The 17100-nt window shown below is 43.4% G+C and overlaps 1 protein-coding gene across 1 annotated transcript in view; it reads left to right on the top strand.

The window, feature by feature from the left end:
- Nucleotides 1-1045: 1045 nt before the first annotated feature.
- Nucleotides 1046-17100, top strand: part of KCNK13 (potassium two pore domain channel subfamily K member 13) — a gene marked incomplete at both ends in the record, with an annotated part of 51138 nt that continues 35083 nt past the window's right edge. The window contains one exon of the mRNA XM_079536879.1: nt 1046-1388. Coding sequence (XP_079393005.1) covers nt 1046-1388 — 343 coding nt within the window. The remainder of the gene's footprint in view (nt 1389-17100) is intronic.

The raw sequence follows: 17100 nt of genomic DNA on the forward strand, positions 1-17100 counted from the left end.
GCTCCTCTCTCAAAAACCAGGACCCAGGCCTAAGGTGCAAACGCAGCCCGGGCCCTGAGCCGGGACGCAGCTTACAGCGGGTGTGCCACTGCCTGTTGTTAAGGGACTTGTGGAACCACCCATATCTGAATTCCTATCGCACTTGTGCTGCAACGTAATTAGTGGGAAAGGGGGGGGGGGGCAAAGAATGGCAGGTAGTAATATCTCGCTAATCTACTTTCTAAAACAAAATACACGCATCACGTCTTTCACTGGAGAGAAAATGTGGTACTATACAAATATGTTCTGCAGAGCTGAGTGCCAACACCCCACTGTTCTGAGGTAGGATTCAGCACCGTGCTTATTTCTACAGAAGGTTTTGATCGTGAGCGCTCCGACACCGAAAATAACACAACTCTGCTCTGCACTCGAGTTGAAGATCCGCGTCTGTGTTCCACACACGGCTCCTTCGAAGGCAGGGCGCGGGAAAACGCAGAGAAGTTGCTGAGGAGAGAACCTGTAACGACAGAGGCGCCTTCTTTCGGCAACGTGCAGTACTGTTTCGTGCTCTCACGGCACGAGGACGCCAACTTCGGGTTCCTGTAGCAGTCCCGAGGTGCTGCGGCACTGCACGGCGCCCGCCGGAGCACTCACACCCGCGGGCTCCTGACAGCTGCCCGAGCCCTCAGCCAGGCAGCGGCGGGGCGGGGAGGCCGCCCCCCTGCGGGCCGGAGGCCGCGGGGCAGCGACAGGTGCCGGCTCGGCGCGTGTGGGCGTCGGCCGAAGGGAGCTTCTCTCAGGGGCGCCTCGTAGAGAGCGGGGACCGAGGCGGCGGGGCGAGCGCGGTGCCGCCGCCCCCTCGGCAGGCTAGCGGCGGGCGGGCGGGCAGGAGGCGCTTGGCGGTGTCCCTGCGCCCCTCTCCGACGCGCTCGGGGCGGGGGAACGAAGGGGATATGAAACTCGCCGCGGCCCGTGCGGCGCTGAGGGGCTGCGAGGTGCGGGCGGCGCCGCGATGCCTGGCGGCGGGAGGGCCCCGACGTAGCGGCGCGGTGCCGCGGGGCGGAGGATGGCGTGCGGCGGTGGCGGCTGCTGCTGCTCGGGCGCGGGGCGACTGAACGCGGACAACGCGCGGTTCCTGCTGCTGGCGGTGCTGATCGCGCTGTACATGCTGTGCGGCGCGGCCGTCTTCTCGGCCATCGAGCTGCCCGGCGAGCGGCGGGCCAAGCAGCGCTGGGAGGAGCGGCTGCAGAACTTCACCCGCCGCCACAACCTCAGCCGCGCTGAGCTCCGCGACTTCCTCCGCGAGTATGAGGAGGCGAGCGTGGCCGGCATCCGCGTCGATGACATCCGGCCCCGCTGGGACTTCACCGGCGCTTTCTACTTCGTGGGCACCGTCGTTTCCACGATCGGTGAGTGCCGGCGAGCGGCTTCTCCCCGCCGCGTGGCGGTGCGGGTCGGACGGGGCGGGCGGCGGCCGCTCCTCGGTGTTGGTGTCGGCCAACAGGTGCGTGTGTAGCGCTGCTCCGCCAGCGAACCGAGCGGGGTCGGGCCGAGGAGCTCCGGGGGGGGGCAATGGGGGAACGCGAAGACGCGGAAGAGGGAAGCGCGGCGGTGGAAGGGGCTGGCTGCAGCGCTCGGGGGCTGTCGGCAGAGGGGCTGTGTGCGGGCGGCGGTCTGCGCGGTTACCGCCGCGGTAAGCGTGGGTGCCGCTTTTTGTTAACAGCATTTCCAATTCAAATCTGTTTCCCTCCACACAAGAAACGCTCTGAGGGGCGGCAGCAATTCTTCCAGCAGTCTCTGTTACCGCGTGCTCCCTGGCTGCAGGCGGGACGCCTCACCCTACGTACTGTGGGCGAGCGTTGGCCCGGCCAGGTGTTACAGCTGGGTACTGCCCGTGGTTCTGCCCAGCCTTCCTCGGCACCGGGTTCCTTAAGCTGGAGATAATTTGGTGGTGAATGATGCAGTCAGGTTGGCTTTGTGCTACTCAGGGCCGTCACATCTTCAGTCTGGAAGACCTCAGAAGCATCCTTACATGTTTTGCTGAGCTACTGCTTTAAAATGACTTTATAACGTTGTTCAGTCGGTATTTGAGAACTGTGTTTGAGAAATCTCCTGTAATGTTAGTTTGGTGTATGACTGAAGTATGTTGGTGAGCCTAATGATTTCTATTGCAATAGAATCACAGGGAACAGAGTTGGGACCACATGTTCCCTGCTCCACCTCTGCTCCAAGGGGAGGCACCCATTGTGCAGTTACTTCCCCACAGGTGTTTGAACAAGCTGGTGTTTTAGAACTTGCAATGTTGGAGATCCCACAAGGAATCAAACTCAGTGCATCATCACACTCATAAGAAAAACACTTTTTCCCATTATGTACCTTATTGAAACTCAGCGATTTCCCATGTTTTTGTCCTGTTCTCTTTAAACACAGAGGACGCCTTTTTTTTTTTTTTTTTTTTTTTTTTTTTTTTTTTTTTTTTTTTTTTTTGCACAAGGGCTGTAGCAATGTGTCCTTTCTGTCTTTTCCCAATCCAGAGAACCACAGTATTATAAAAGCGCTTAACAGTGATGCAGTTAATCACCTGTAATACTTGGTGCCGGTTGTTGTGAGTGTTAATATTTATTTTTTCTTGTATACGGAGATTGTTAAGGGAAGCAGAGTCTCTGTGGTCTCATTAGCTGTAATTACTTTAAGGATAAGCACCACTTAGCCAGTCACACTTCCTAGTAATTCCTCTGATTTGCTGATTCCCATTGCCTACAATTTAGCACTGTGTTTCTGCAGATGATGCCATGGAGAACCATTTTCCTTCACATTGTATATAGTCAGTACTCTGAAGTTTTACATCCTGTGCCTTCTTTTGGCCTGGCTTTGCTCTCAGTCTCACCAGTGGTGTTGTTTTCCCAGTTTTATCAGTTTCGTCATTCTTTCTTAGTCCTGTCAGTGCTGACTATCTTATCACTGGCATCACTCTTCCTTAACCTTCCCAGAAGTGTGGCTGTTCTGTGAGGCTAGCTGTGTGTTCCATCACTTCGCCTGTGGCAGGCAGGACTCTCCGGGTGATTTTTGTCACTTCCCCAAGGCTGCACCACACAGGTGCTTTCTCCTGTGTGCTCTGCAAGCACACATTTGTTTTTATTAACTGTATTGTGGCTGTTCCTAATGCTAGGCTGTGTTTTACACATCTCTGATCAACAGTGTGTCTCTCTTCTTGGCCCCTTCTGAATGGCCACATCTTCTTTCATGTCCCATTACAGTGCCTCAAAATCGATGCACGAGTCCATCTGGGATCTTGCTGGGCTGAGGGAACTGGGAGGATTCTTTCTTGTGCTTTTCAGTCTGTTCTTCTGGTGGCTACAGCCATTTCGACAGCTAAGTAACATTTAGTTTTCAGCTAAGAACACTTCTTCAGGAATCAGTGCTGTTGTAGTACATTCCTTTTATCTTCCAGTGTTTGTACTATTTACTGGTATCAAATATTTTGATTTGGCAGGTAAATTGTTGCAAAAGCAGCCATCTTTTATTTCTTCTATAAATTCTATATTATTTTTTTCTCATCCACCTGGTGAAAATTATTTTGTTACCGTACTGTAAATGTATTTCAATGTAAATGTATTTACTTCTGCAGTAAGTAAGGAAAATCCAACCACTTTGGTATACTGCTAAAACATTGCTGAGGCATTACCTGTAGCATTAACTGCTTGCTTGTACCTGAACTGCAAAGTTTATCACTGTGGGGTTTTGTCTCTGAGAGGAAAGAAAAGAGATTTGTAATATCTAAGAGGATGATACTGTCTTTTAATTAAGTCTCACATAAAATATTTCTCACCCAGATATCAGCTTTTGATATCAGTGCAGAGTCAGTGGTTTGAAAATAAATATAACTGACCTATATTCATTTGTCGAGAAAATACGAAACTCAACAGAGCTAATAAAATAGACTAATAATAGACTAATAAGCATAATTAGTTTGTTTTAGTTTAGTAATTTAAAGTTTGTTCTGTAAAAGGCTTTATTCAACCTGTAACTCCTCTCTTTGATGTGTCTTTTGCTTAGTGTGATCCTGCATTAAGCACTCAGATTATCCATATAGTGGAAAGATTAGAAGTTTAAAAAGGCAGCCACCATGCCCACTGGGAGATGACCTGTGCTAGACAGATCCTGAGAAAGATAGAGGCAAAGCCTCTCCATCAATGAAAGCAGCTACCTGCTGGGAGGAGCCCAAGCGTGTAAATGAATCATAAAATATCCTGAACTGGAAGGAACCTACAAGGATCATTGAGTCCAATGTCTGGCTCCACACAGGCCATGTATGTTGCAGACTCTTCCATGAACCCACTTTGTTTTCCAAGTTAGATGTGTTTCACTTCCCACATAATAAGACAAAGTTGGATGAGGCCCTGGGCATCCTCATCTAATGGGTTGCAGCCCTTGTCCAGGGAAACTGGAACTGAATGATCCTTAAGGTCCCTTCTGCCCCAAGCTACCCTATGGTTCTGTGATGATGTACTGCCTCTTTTGCTTAGAAATCAAGAGGTAGTAACGTCTGAGAGATCAAAGCAGTTTCTTTCTTATCAAGGGCTTGAAGCAACATCTCTGTGTCTCAGCAGAATGCAACCAACCAACCACCAATCTGAGCAGTAATTTTAAGCAGAGACTCTCAGTGTTCTCTGATGAAATTGTTTCATGTTGCATAAAGAAAATCTTCCATAGGCTAGTAAGTAATAGAAAACCTGAGTCTTGGTTCGCACTTCAGTGAATGCCACTTCTATATTGAAGGGTACAGCAGTTGGTAGGCTCCAGGTGGTTGGCAGTTTTGGACTTTAAGATCCCAGCTATCAACTGGCACTCATAGGACGTCTGTGGTAACTTGGGACAGTAGTCGCTCCAGGAGGCAGGGAGATGCTTGAGTATTGGATCGTTGCTTGTCATTCTACTATGAATCACCTTGACATCCTCAATTCCACTTGAAATAGGTGGATGCTGCTCCCCCTGAGTGATACAGAGGGCTGGCAGCATGGGGTATTTGCAGCACATCCTCCTCTGCTTTTTGAAACACAAACAAACAAACAAAAAAACCCCAGTTATTGACTTCAGTTGCATCAAGTGAAGAACTTATCATTAATGTCTACTTATCTCATGTACATCTGTCTTTTTGCAAATAACAAAATCAAAAGGAATTTGTTTCCCTTTCTAAGAAGGAATCATAGAATGGCCTGGGTTGAAAAGACCACAATGATCATCAAGTTTCAACCCCCCTGATATGTGCAGAATCACCAACCACCAGACCAGGCTGCCCAGAGCCTTGAATGCCTCCAGGGATGGGGCATCCACAACCTCCTTGGGCAACCTATTCCAGTGCATCACCACCCTCTGTGTGAAGAACTTCCTCCTAATACCTCAGCCAATATCGTGGTACTGATAAAAAGCTGGTTGTTTTAACTCTGAAAGAATTAAAATATATCTTGTAGTGAAGGGATAGCCTAAAGAAAGTAACTGATCAAACTGGTGTCTGATATGGTGAATGTGTGGTGTTTGACCATCCTCACAGCAAAAGAGGGTATTCAGTTTGTGCCCATTGCTTCTTGTGTTTTCTGAGTGAACTGCTTGTGGAAAGTGAGGCAAAGGAGGAAGTTATATCATTTTCACGAACTGAGTTGCGTTTTCTGGAAAAACTGATAAAATTAGACTGCTTCCTCTCTGCAAGAAGCTGCAGCACGTTGTTCTGGAGGCATACAGTCTTGGTGCAGGATAAATTGAGATTTGTCCCCTGATGCATTGCTTGTGGCCCAGGAGGTGAGATTTTGTTGTGGGAAATACCTACTATTGAAGGACATTACAGCCAAAAATAAAAAAGAATGGGGAGGAATGCCTAGCAAAACACCAAGTCGTGCAAACTAGAGAGCTACAGCCTGCAGCCTTCAGGTTACTGCCTCGGTACCATCTGTACTGTGAGTCAAAGGGTGGCAGCTGCCCTGTGTGCTCCACTGGTAGCCAAGGGCCTGGTGACACAGAGGCGAGGGACGTGCCGTTACCAACTGAACCCGATCTGCATGTCTAAACTACTTGAACTTGTGCAACTCTAGGTACATTGTTCTTACAGATAACATTTTCCTTCTTTCAATACTGTTTATGCTGCAAACAGTTCTAATAATTCAAAACAGTGACCTGCTTTAGCCAGTGAGCTGTAACTGAGACCGAGTAATCCCAGGTGGGACAATGAGATAAGCTCACAGTTGTGTTTTGCTTTTCATAGACTCGTTCTGGATTTTTCTTACGGTGGACTCTGCAGTTTTCTTCTTGCTGAGACAGCACTTCAGCAAAGTTGTGCATGTGTGTGTCCTACTGTTCAGAGACAAGCAATAGAAGTCAGTGCTTTTAGTCATGCTTGTATCTGTGCCCCTCATTCATTAGTAAAAGGTAATGTCATCTCTTTGCTTTGTTTTGTCCCATGGCTCTTGTCCATGAACATTAGTTTTCTAATCATGAACTTCAAAAGATAGCACCTGACCCTGAACTCTGACCTGAATGGAAGCCCTTGCACATTTTCCTTTAATGAAATCCCTCTCTTTCCTTAAAAATGGGGGCACACAGCTCTTATATAAAGTGTGTGTATAAAGTTCTGCCCTTAGAGGAGAAGTTTGGGTTTCGGTTCCCTGCTCTGTCCCCTCTCCCATTCTGACTATACTTGCTGAGGGCATGGCTTTTTCACCTGCAAATGCATACTTTTTCACCTGCATTTTGTGGAGGGTGGTTGCACATAACTTTCAGTTTCATGGCTCCTTTACTGACTCCAAGATGTGTTTCCCCAAGATTGCTCCCGCTGATGGAGGCTCCTGTGAGTATCTCCTTGTTCAGATGGGGGCTGTTTCAGGCGTTCTTCTGAGGTGTTGAGCTTCTCCGAGGTATGACAGAACAGGTGCCTGCAGGGACCAGATTGTGCTCCTGGAGCCACTGAGCTTCTGAATCCTTTCCTGGGTACAAAGTGCTTTTTGTCATCTTGCCATACTCCTAAGCAAAAGTCCTAAAGATTGCACATTTATATATATACACAATATGTATATATACACATAAACCCCATTTATTTATTTATTTCCAACAAGAACCAATGATTCTCCTGCCTTCCTTAGTTGTAGAGCTTCTTGAAGAACGGAAATAGCCCAAATGTCAGAGCAGGTCATGACTACTTGAGCTGGTACAACACCCACTCTCCCCTTGAATCCACTCATCCTGCAGTCTCTGACCTGACGATCGTAATTCCACTTGTATGCTGGAAATGCGGAATGCAAGAAACTGAATGCCATGTCTGATGTCTTTTCCCTTTTGGCAAACTTTAAAAATGATTAGCTTGCAAGATGACAGAGGCTGGTAGATTTCCAAGGTCTCACACTTTCAGTGCAGAAATTGAATTCTGATAAGCAGAAATAGTGTATGAGAAAGGACTGCGTAAAAACATTATTGCAGTAATTAATGTCTCAATAACTGTATGGTTAATTTAAAATGAAAAGCATGTCTGGTGAAATAAGTAGTAATCAGCAAGGATATTAAATTTAGAAGGGAGGATTTTTCATACTTTTCATATTTTATAAATACGAACGAAACAAGGTGAAAAAAATGTTCCACTGATTGCTTTAGAGGTTGTTGGTTGTTGTTTTTTTTTTTTCCCAGAAGGTATTGAAACACTTCTGCCGGCTGCATTCATTGTGTAAATAGAGTGGGGCTGCTTTCCTTTTTGTTTTGTTTTGTTTTGTTTTGTTTTTCCCAAATAATGTAGCAGTTGCATTAAGAGTGCCAAGAGGATTTTAATTAAAGATTGAAATACTCTCTTACTATGTGTCTTTAAAATGGAGCTGCAGAAGAAAGAGGAACAACAAGGATTGCTCAGTGCCAACAAGAGGAAGCAGAAAACAACCAGAAAATATGAAATTAGAAGCAGCAAAAAACAAGGAGGTTTGTTTGACATGCAGGCAACTGATAGAGTTAAAAAAAAAAAAAAAAAAATAATAATAAAAAAAAAAAGCCTGGAAAAATGTTTCCTCTCTTGTACTAATACTTTAACAGGAAGGTGTTTTTCCTAGTGCATGTGAAAAAGGCTTGTGTTAGTTGCAAGACAAGTTTAAAGCCTGAATTCAAGCAGTACTAATCTGATAGACCTGAGAGCCTAAAAGACATGCTTTTAGAGACAACTATGGGACCAATTCCCTTCCTTTGGGCTTGAGGGGGCTGTTCAGGAAAGGCACCTCTGGAGCAAGAGGCTCTTGACTTCACATCCTGTATTTTTTATCTCTCTCTCCCTGTGTTCTGTTTGCCAAGGAAGATGCTCAGGGTGATGCTCCAGGGAAGTTGCTGGTAAGTTGAGACAGACCTTTGGAGCGCATCCAGACAAGGGTCACAAAAATGATCCGTGGAATGGAACACTTCTCCTATGAGGACAGGCTGAGAGAGCTGAGGCTTTTCAGCCTGTAGAAGAAAAAGCTGAGAGATGACCTGATAGCGGCGTTTCAATGCCTAAAAGGAAAGAAGGATCTGTGGTAACAGAACCAGGGGAAATGGCTTCAAGCTTAAAGAAGGTAGATCTAGGTTGGATATAAGGAAAAAGTCTTTTACAGTGAGGGTGATAAGGCACTGGAACAGTGGCCCAGAGATGTGGTGAATGCCCCATCCCTGGAAAATTTCAAGGTGAGGCTAGATCAGGCTCTGAGCAACTTGATCTAGCTGTGGATAACCCTGTTCCTTGCAGGGGAGTTGGACTAAATGGCCTTTGAAGGTTCCTTCCAACTCTAAGGATTCTGTGATTCTGTTTGTTTCAGAGGCTACCAAATGATCATTAATTCACTTAGCATCTTATTGCCACCAGCCTAGGATTGGATCTGTCAGTAAAACTTAGAATGTTCTCCACGTGTGAAGGACTTATTTCCCCAAGTAAGTGATTGGTTCACTGTAGTAGTTATTGATTCATGTGTAACAGACCTGTATAAAGAAAAGATGTAAAACAAAAATGTAGAGAGGAGAATGATGGTTATGATGAAAGAGTTACCACTGACATATATGCAGATCTAAGCAGAACTTTCACATCAAGCAAACGATGCAGTGGGAAAGAAGTTTGAAATGAAGTCACAGAAATCATGTTTTGTGCCATTTATAAACTTGATCTAAAAGTGCATAGGCATGGTAGCATAGCACATTCTGTCTTGGACAGAAGCTTAAACAGCATAGGAGTGAGCCACAAGATTAAGGGAAAGGCCAAGTGAGTTCTCGTGTGTACATTTCATTACGTCTCATCAGTCTCCAAGTGATCTCCAAGTCATCCCACTTTACAGAAGATATCCAAACTAGATCAGATGAATTAATGTATCCTAACCCATCTTTTTCTCTTCCCAGAAAAAAAAGTTGAGATTCCAAGTGCAAAAGTTCATAATCATACTGGTGGTGTTGAAAATTAGATTACTAAATCCCACCATAGTAATGTAAAGGTGGGCACCCCGAAGGTGCAAAATCAGTACAACACACCACTGTCAGCAATGCTGACTGCAGCTTTTTTGACATAGGTTCTCTCCTCAAAATAAGTACTTAAAAGCATTCTGAAATCTGCAGAGGAAATAATTTTATGAATTATGCTCTCTCAAGAAGATCAAGATGAGACTTTTTTTGTCCAGGGCATGGGACTTGATCCCAGTAGGGAATTTACCTAGTTGCAAGTTTATGTGCTGGGAGATGAGCACAAATTCTCCTACAAGTTCTTCAAACATAAAAGCAACTTAAGAGGAAACTGCCTAGATTTGACTCTAACCTAGCTGCAGTGTAAATGTAGAAGACAGCTTCTGTGACCACAAAGTGGCAAAGTTCATTAATCTATAGAGGAGAAGGAAGAAGATAAAACCAAGGGTCTTCAAGTGCAAAAGTTTTATTAAATTCAGAGATTTGCAGTGTGCAATCTCAAAGGAACCAAAAATAAAGAAAAATGAAGGCAGGCTAGGAATTTCTCAGACAAAAGATTCTTGTGATACTGCCTCAAGTGTAGAAAGAGGACAGGACCAATATGTCTAAATTTTAAATTAGTTATAGATTTGAGTTGTATAGGAAAGAAGCGTACTGGAAATGGTCCTGTGATCACGATGAAAAGGGAGCAGTTGGAAATTCTATTTTATAAACAATTTTCACTGGATCACTGTCAGAATACAAGAATGTATCTAATGGGGCTCTGCAGGGGCATGCTGCTTGTCTGCAGTCCAGAACTGCTGCTGGGAGGAAAAGAAAAAAAAAAGTCTGAAGAAGCTTTCAGTTAATATTTTTACTATGTTCTGTTCTGGAAAGCATTATCCAGAACAGTTTTCATATTTGGGCTGCTGCACTTCTAGGAGGAAGTAATTGGCATGACCAGACATCTTGAAGACAGGACTTACAGAACTGGGAGAAAACAGGAATTTCAATAGCTGAAAGAAGGGAGTTTTTGAATAACAAAAAGTATAATATGTGAAAATCCTTTGCAAGAAGGATTTAATACTGAGTGCACAGAAGTTAGGATGTAAGTTAGTGGGGGGCTTAAATGACAACAAAGACAGTTCAGATTGCACGTAAAGAATTTCCTAACACAAGTACAGTGTGAGTCAGTTGTGGAGCTTTCCTGGTGAGAATCCATCACTGCAGGTCTTTAAGAGCAGGTTAACCAGACATCCCCAAGAATGGCACTGCAAACTTTGATTCCATCACTGGGCAGGGAATGGACAGAATGACCTTTTAATGCCCCTCCAGAGGTTCTATGATAGTATCTACTCATGTTCCCTGTTGGCCTCCAAAAATAAAGGCTATGTGTGCAGCCCACTGCATTTAAAACATTGTTCTTCATCAGTTTTCCCTTGTGTTTTTAGGATGCAGATACAAAGGATTTTGTGGCAGATTTACAGTGAACATACAGATTTAAAAATAAATGTTGAGGGACATGGTTTAGTGGGAGCTATTGGGAATAGGTGAACGGTTGGACTGGATGATCTTTCAGGTCTTTTCCAACCTTGGTGATTCTATGATTCTATGTTGTTAAACCTTCGTGAAATCAAAGTAAGATTTTAATACTGAAATAAAACAGGCTTCAATGTATGCAATTATGTTACCCTACTTAGTATACTTCTCAAATTAAATAAACTTTACAAAACCTAAAATAGAACTGATCATGCACTGAGAAGCTCTAAATTAAAGCAGTGAAGTCAGATACAGCAATATCTTTAGTGCTGCTAACATGAGATAGAAAAGATGAGGTGGAAAACGATTCATTAAAAACAGCGTAATGTACATGAATGTTTACAATAATGTAACATTTACACAAATACTTGTGTGACTGAGAGACAAAGAGCAGGAGGAAAGTGCCATTGTTCTTATTCAATAGATGAAGAGTTAGGGCAGTTACATTACTTTTAAACTGAGTAAAGGAAGGAAGAGCAGTTGTGCATACTCTGACCCCGCCTTCACGTGGGGTGGAACACGGCTGCGGGCTGCTGTTGGATTTGTGTTCTTTTAGAATCGTTTTTGTATGTATATTAACCAGGAAAAAACATTTGGGAAAGCTAGAACTATAGCCACCTTAAATAATGCAAAATGTCAGGGCAGTGATGCGAAGTATGGCCTGCTGCTGGCTTGTGTGAGTTTGTAACTGTGTATCAGATCCCACAAGTTTTAAATGTGTGTGGTTTGCTTCTGAATTCTTCTGGCAATATTCTTCTTACCAGGAGCCTAATAAGCAAACTCCTGCAAGCGGTCACTCAGTAAAACTGTGGAGCACAAACTGTCTGCAAAGTATTTAAAATCTGCTGAGCAGTGTTTCCTAAATGCCAAAGCTACAGCTCAGGGAAATGGGAGTTCTGACATGGAGCAGCTTGTCTGAACTGCTCCCACCAGTATCTGCTGTGGGTACCGACTGCTGTGCGGCAGCAGGTTCTCTGCAGGATGTCCATTTCCTCTTTCAGAAACTCACCTCCAGGTGTCACACAGACCAAACTCTGTAACACTGCTGGTGTGCACAGAAGGCCATCTTGTGCGAAGATCTCCCTGCTACAATTCCTCCCTCCTTTCCCGGAGTATTTGTGGTGGTTCTCCCTGAATTCACTATACAATAAATCCTTTTGTCCTTCGTGATGCAGTTGTGATGGGATATCTACGAAGGTGAAAATCCACACCTTCCCATGTTACCTGGTCTGCTCATCTGACTGAGAAGCAATGTTTCTGTGAAAGGCCTGAAACTTTGGCTTTGTGCTAAACACTTTCCAGTGTAATGGTGATCCCTGATTAAACTGCTTAGTATATGATGACCTGAAGAACAGATATCAAAACTAACTCTCTATAGTACTTCTAAGGCATCTCTACATTTTTAGGCCAGAAGTTTCCTGAGGAGCATGTGGCAGGCTGAGCTGGATTGCTTCTATGTGTTGGAGCACACAGCAAATCAGAGTTCTCTGAATGGTGTGCTGACACATGCCACAATGAGATTGCTTATTTCCTGGAGGAAAGTAACAGCCTAATCACAGCTGAGAACATTAGATGTGCAATGAAGTGGGATAAGTTGAATGGAGAAGAGAGCAGTAAGCCAAACAACCTACTTGCTGGTTATGGGAGTGGTCTTTCTTGGTGCAGTGGATGAGCACTAGGAGTAAGACAAGTCAAAATGTAGCAAACAGCGAGGGAGTTTTGATTTGGTTGTTTGTTTGTTTGTTTGTTTTTTAAATAAAAAGAAAAAAGAGAGGAAAAATACTGTCTTAAAGTGATTAAAACTAGTCAGGTGAGGTAATTATTAACTTAATAGTTTATAATATGAAGCAGTTATTTTAACTTGGATTGGACCACTTACGTGAAGAAGCATATAGAAATGTTGCTGTAGCAAATTTGTAATTCAGTCTTTACTGCTTGGGGGAAAGGTTGGAACTCAATGCCCAGTACAAGCTGACTGCCTTTACTGAGTTTTAGAATGGTTTAGTCCAGATATAAAATACTGAAAATAAAGGCTTTGATGACTGCTTATCATAACTTGTTGGAGCAATTCTGTTTACTTCAGTTGAGTTATTTCCACTGTTAAGATGAGGTATTTGTTCAGATAATTGCCATATGGTAATCCTCAGTTATTATGGTTAAGCCTTTTTAGAGCAGTATAAAATATTTCAAAACAAAATTGTTTCAATATCAAAATTGGAAAAAAAATTGATTGAATCCTTGAACAGTATTCTTTGAAATGTTGTTATATAACAGATTGCAACAGAAAATGTTTAGGATTATAAGGCTGGGACTTTTATGGCATTCATGTGGCTTAAGTGCCGTTCCTGATGGAGGACTATAGCTTGTGGAAACCCTTCCGTTTTCCAGACTTGTGAAATGTCAATATATCAGAAGATGGTAAAGTGGTGTTGATTGCAAATAATAGCCCAGGCTTCTTTCAACCTCAAATCAATTTTGAGTTTGAGATGGGTATTTTTTAGACAGTGCAAATGTTAATAAGGCTGTAGATGTGTTTTATCCACACAGGAAAAGTGGTGAGCATTTAATAGAAATCTGTTCTGTTGAAAATCCAATAGTCTTTGGTCATTAGGGAAATGGAGAAATGGGAAGCACTTATTGCTTCAGTTTAGAAAGGCAGCAGTGTAAAACGAAAAGAAAAAAAGTAGCAAAAGGTGATAAAACATTGAATTTGTATGTACCAAAGATGTAAACTAAAAAAAGTTTTTCTATTTTAAGCAAGTATTTGCATTCCTTTTCCACTTCTGTTTGCAGTTGTCAAAACTTCACAGCAGCAGCTGCCCAGCCTTCTTGCTAGAACAGACTCCTTCTTGTCAGCATCAGGACTCTTACTGATGGCAGCAGCGTAGGTGCAGCCTGTGCACAGCTGAGCATTGCTACTTGCCACAAGAGTGAATTCTGTGCTCTTCAGCACTGGCTCGTAGTCAAGCTGAAAAATTAAAGCTGGTTGAAGCACAAGGGTTGTGTTCTGTAAGTTACTTTGAAAAGATGCTAAGGTCCAGTTAGAAGCAGAAACATACTTTTCTAAAGTTATAAGAAAATATAAATGGAGCAGTTTGTTGTTAGGCAAAAATCTTCTCTTTCAGTGCAACTTTTATGTTGCAGATTTTAATTCCTTCTTTTGTTAATCACCCCATATTGCATCTCTTTTCTATTCTCTATGTGCTTTGCAGTGCCATTGTGCTGCTGTTGTCAGAAAAATTATACTCTCTAATGGGCAGTTTCTCTCTTTTTGTAAATAGGAGTTAATTTTGTTACACAGACTGCCCTTCCTCCTTTCATCTTTTATGTATAATGCTTTATATAGGAAGTCCCATCTGCCTGAAGACCTGGAGTCTGCTCTGCCATCTGTGGCTGCAGTACTCCTCATTCACAGAGTAGGCAGTGGCAAGCTTCATTTGGAGTGCAACAAGGAATTTCATAAGGCTGTCCTAAGTGCTACAGTGAACAGTGCTGCCTTCCTACCTATGAAGTGCTGTTTCTCCATCAGTTTAAACATTGCTGTGCTGGTAACAACACCACCTTCCAGGTGAACTGGACGCCAGAGCCTTGTATCATTAGAACTGTCCTGGTACCCTCTGTAGGATTTCAGCCTTGCCTGTCCTTTTCGATCACTTTCAGAACAAGTACACAAAGGAATTCTTTGCACATGTACAGTTATTGTGGCTGTGCTCTGACTGTCTTTTTTTCTATTAATTTGCTGCTGTATTATATCACAATGGACAGGACTGCTATAGTTCAGTGCTGGTGATCAGTCATCACCATATAATCTTTTTTTTTTTTTTTTTTAAAAAAAAAAAAAAAGGGGAAGAAAATTTTTTTACTCTTATGGACCAAATTTTGGTCCCATTAGTGACAGCTTCAAGGTTCCCTACATTTGTTACCTTCCAGTTTCATTGTTTGGAATCCAAAGGAGCAGAGGAATTGGAGGTATTGTGAAACATCCTTGCACAGGTAGATAGTAAATACTATATCATATAAGTAGCAGAAGCTGGGTTACTGGTTTGTGAATTCCCCTTTCCAAGGGGAAATGCTCCTTTAGCAGTGTGCTTTTTCTCTACCACTTGCTCAGAAAGAATTATCCCTTGCTTAGTGAACAGATTCAAGGAGTGCTGGAGAAACCAGGTTAGCAGATGAGATTTTATTGCAGAAACTTTGGAACTATTTTCCTGATGTGTTTAGAGTTGAGTGTGTAAATAACAAGATAGGAGAGTCAGCAATCCATTTAAAAGCTGTGTTCTACAGTATGCTTCTGTGCAGGCTGTATAGTGTTTGTGTACTCAAATCAAGGAAAAAATACTGGGTTTTGAAACAGCATTTCATTTAGTCTACAAGCCTGTTGTATCTTGGAGAAGCTGTTACACTGAAGGGCAGATGATTTTAAGATACATTTTTTATCTTACCATTGTTCAAGGAATCAAAATCAATGCTTTAAACAAGCTGTCTGAAGAGGCTTCTTACTGTACAGAAAACATTGCCATGACTCAAAATAAACAGAAAACAGATCTACTGCATTCGTTAGGTGATTTTACAGTCGTGTTTCAGAGCAGACTTGCACTTTTAAAAATCAAATTTTGCTTCCATTAAATAAAAAACATTAAATACTGTTCAAGTGCTGGTTTATGTATTTGCCCTTCCTAAAGTTCTTTCCCATTAATTCAAGGGGTCATTAACTTAAATGACCACATTAGAAAAGAAGATGGAAATCTATTTTAATCTTCCTTCTTCCTCAAGGGAAGAGTTGCAGTCAGCTGGGTCTCGCCACTCTCTTTAACGCAGGCAGGTGCATGGGGAGCAAACAGGCTGCAACAGGGAAAGGGCTGCCAGGAGAAGTGGTTGTGGCAATTGCAGAAAAACAAGCTCACCTGAGGGCCGTGGGGCAGCAGGAGAGGACATCAGCCTCACAGCCACCAGCTGAGCTTCAGCAGTGGTAAAGGTCCCCCTTGCTCAAACTCAAACTGCTGATCTAGCTGCCTTTTAGTGGTTTTGAGTATTGTCGTGCCAAATGCTTCATCCCTCATTTGCAGATATTCCAGGTGTTTTAAGTCTGGCTAAAAAGCATGTTTAATATAGACACTGACCTTTTCAACAGTGAAGCTGTGCTCCAAAATCATTTTGCTTGCGCATTCCTGAACTGTCTGCTATAATGACTCCTAAGATAGATTTTGCTCCTTTACTTGACAATGCGTCACCCTAGTGGTTGTCTTACAACTTTTCATTTCTTCATTAAGGATTTAGAGTTTGAGGCTTTGCTGATAATTGGCATATCCGTGGTGCTTGAAGAGGAAAAACCTTTGATGTAATGAAAGGATCTGCTCCTTAATTTTTTGCTTACTATCATCCTAATCAGGAGCACAGAAGTTAACATTTCTTGTATATATGGGCAGGAATTGGACCTTTCAAATGGCCATTTGAAGAATTGCCTGAACAAAGAGCTGACATGATCCAGGAACTTAAAGGGAGTAAAAATGATCTTTCTATAGCTTTCCTATTCTTCAGCCTTTGCTTGGCAGCCCTGCTCATATGCTCTAGCAGCACCGCCCCAGCATACAAGGGACCTTGCCAAGTAGGTACAAAGTTAGGCAGATTTCTTTGCAGTCCTTGCTGCAGGGACAGAGATCTCACAGCTAAGACTGCTCCAAGTGCTCCTGGCAGGACCTGCCTCAGTGGCAGAAAGTTCTCCTGCAGTGTAAGGAGATCAGAGCCTGCAAGGCTGCAGCATAAGCAGTGCATGAGGAGAGAGCAGAACAGGTGCATGAGCTGTCACTGACTCTGCACCCTTTGTGACATTCTTTTTCTGAGCAATAAAGCTGCTCTGATGCACTGGGGTCCTGGGGGTGATGCAGCTGTCAGTCACCATGCCCCAGCTGCTCCACAGCAAGCCCTGAGATGCAACAGGCTCAGGCAGTCTGGGCTGAATCAAGTGCTGGCTGGGATAAATAACGAAAATAGCCTTTCTCATCTATGTTTTTTGGTTGTTGTTGCTTTTCTTAGAGCAATGCATTATATCAGCACCACTTTCAATTGCAAACAGATCATTTTTTCCATGACAGAACATGTTGCACAAGAAGTAATAGGGAGTAGCTGAAATCTAGCATGAAAATGAACAACTCAGAAGCGTACAAA

This window comes from Tetrao urogallus (assembly GCF_951394365.1).
Source record: "Tetrao urogallus genome assembly, chromosome: 6".
Lineage (NCBI taxonomy): Eukaryota > Metazoa > Chordata > Aves > Galliformes > Phasianidae > Tetrao > Tetrao urogallus.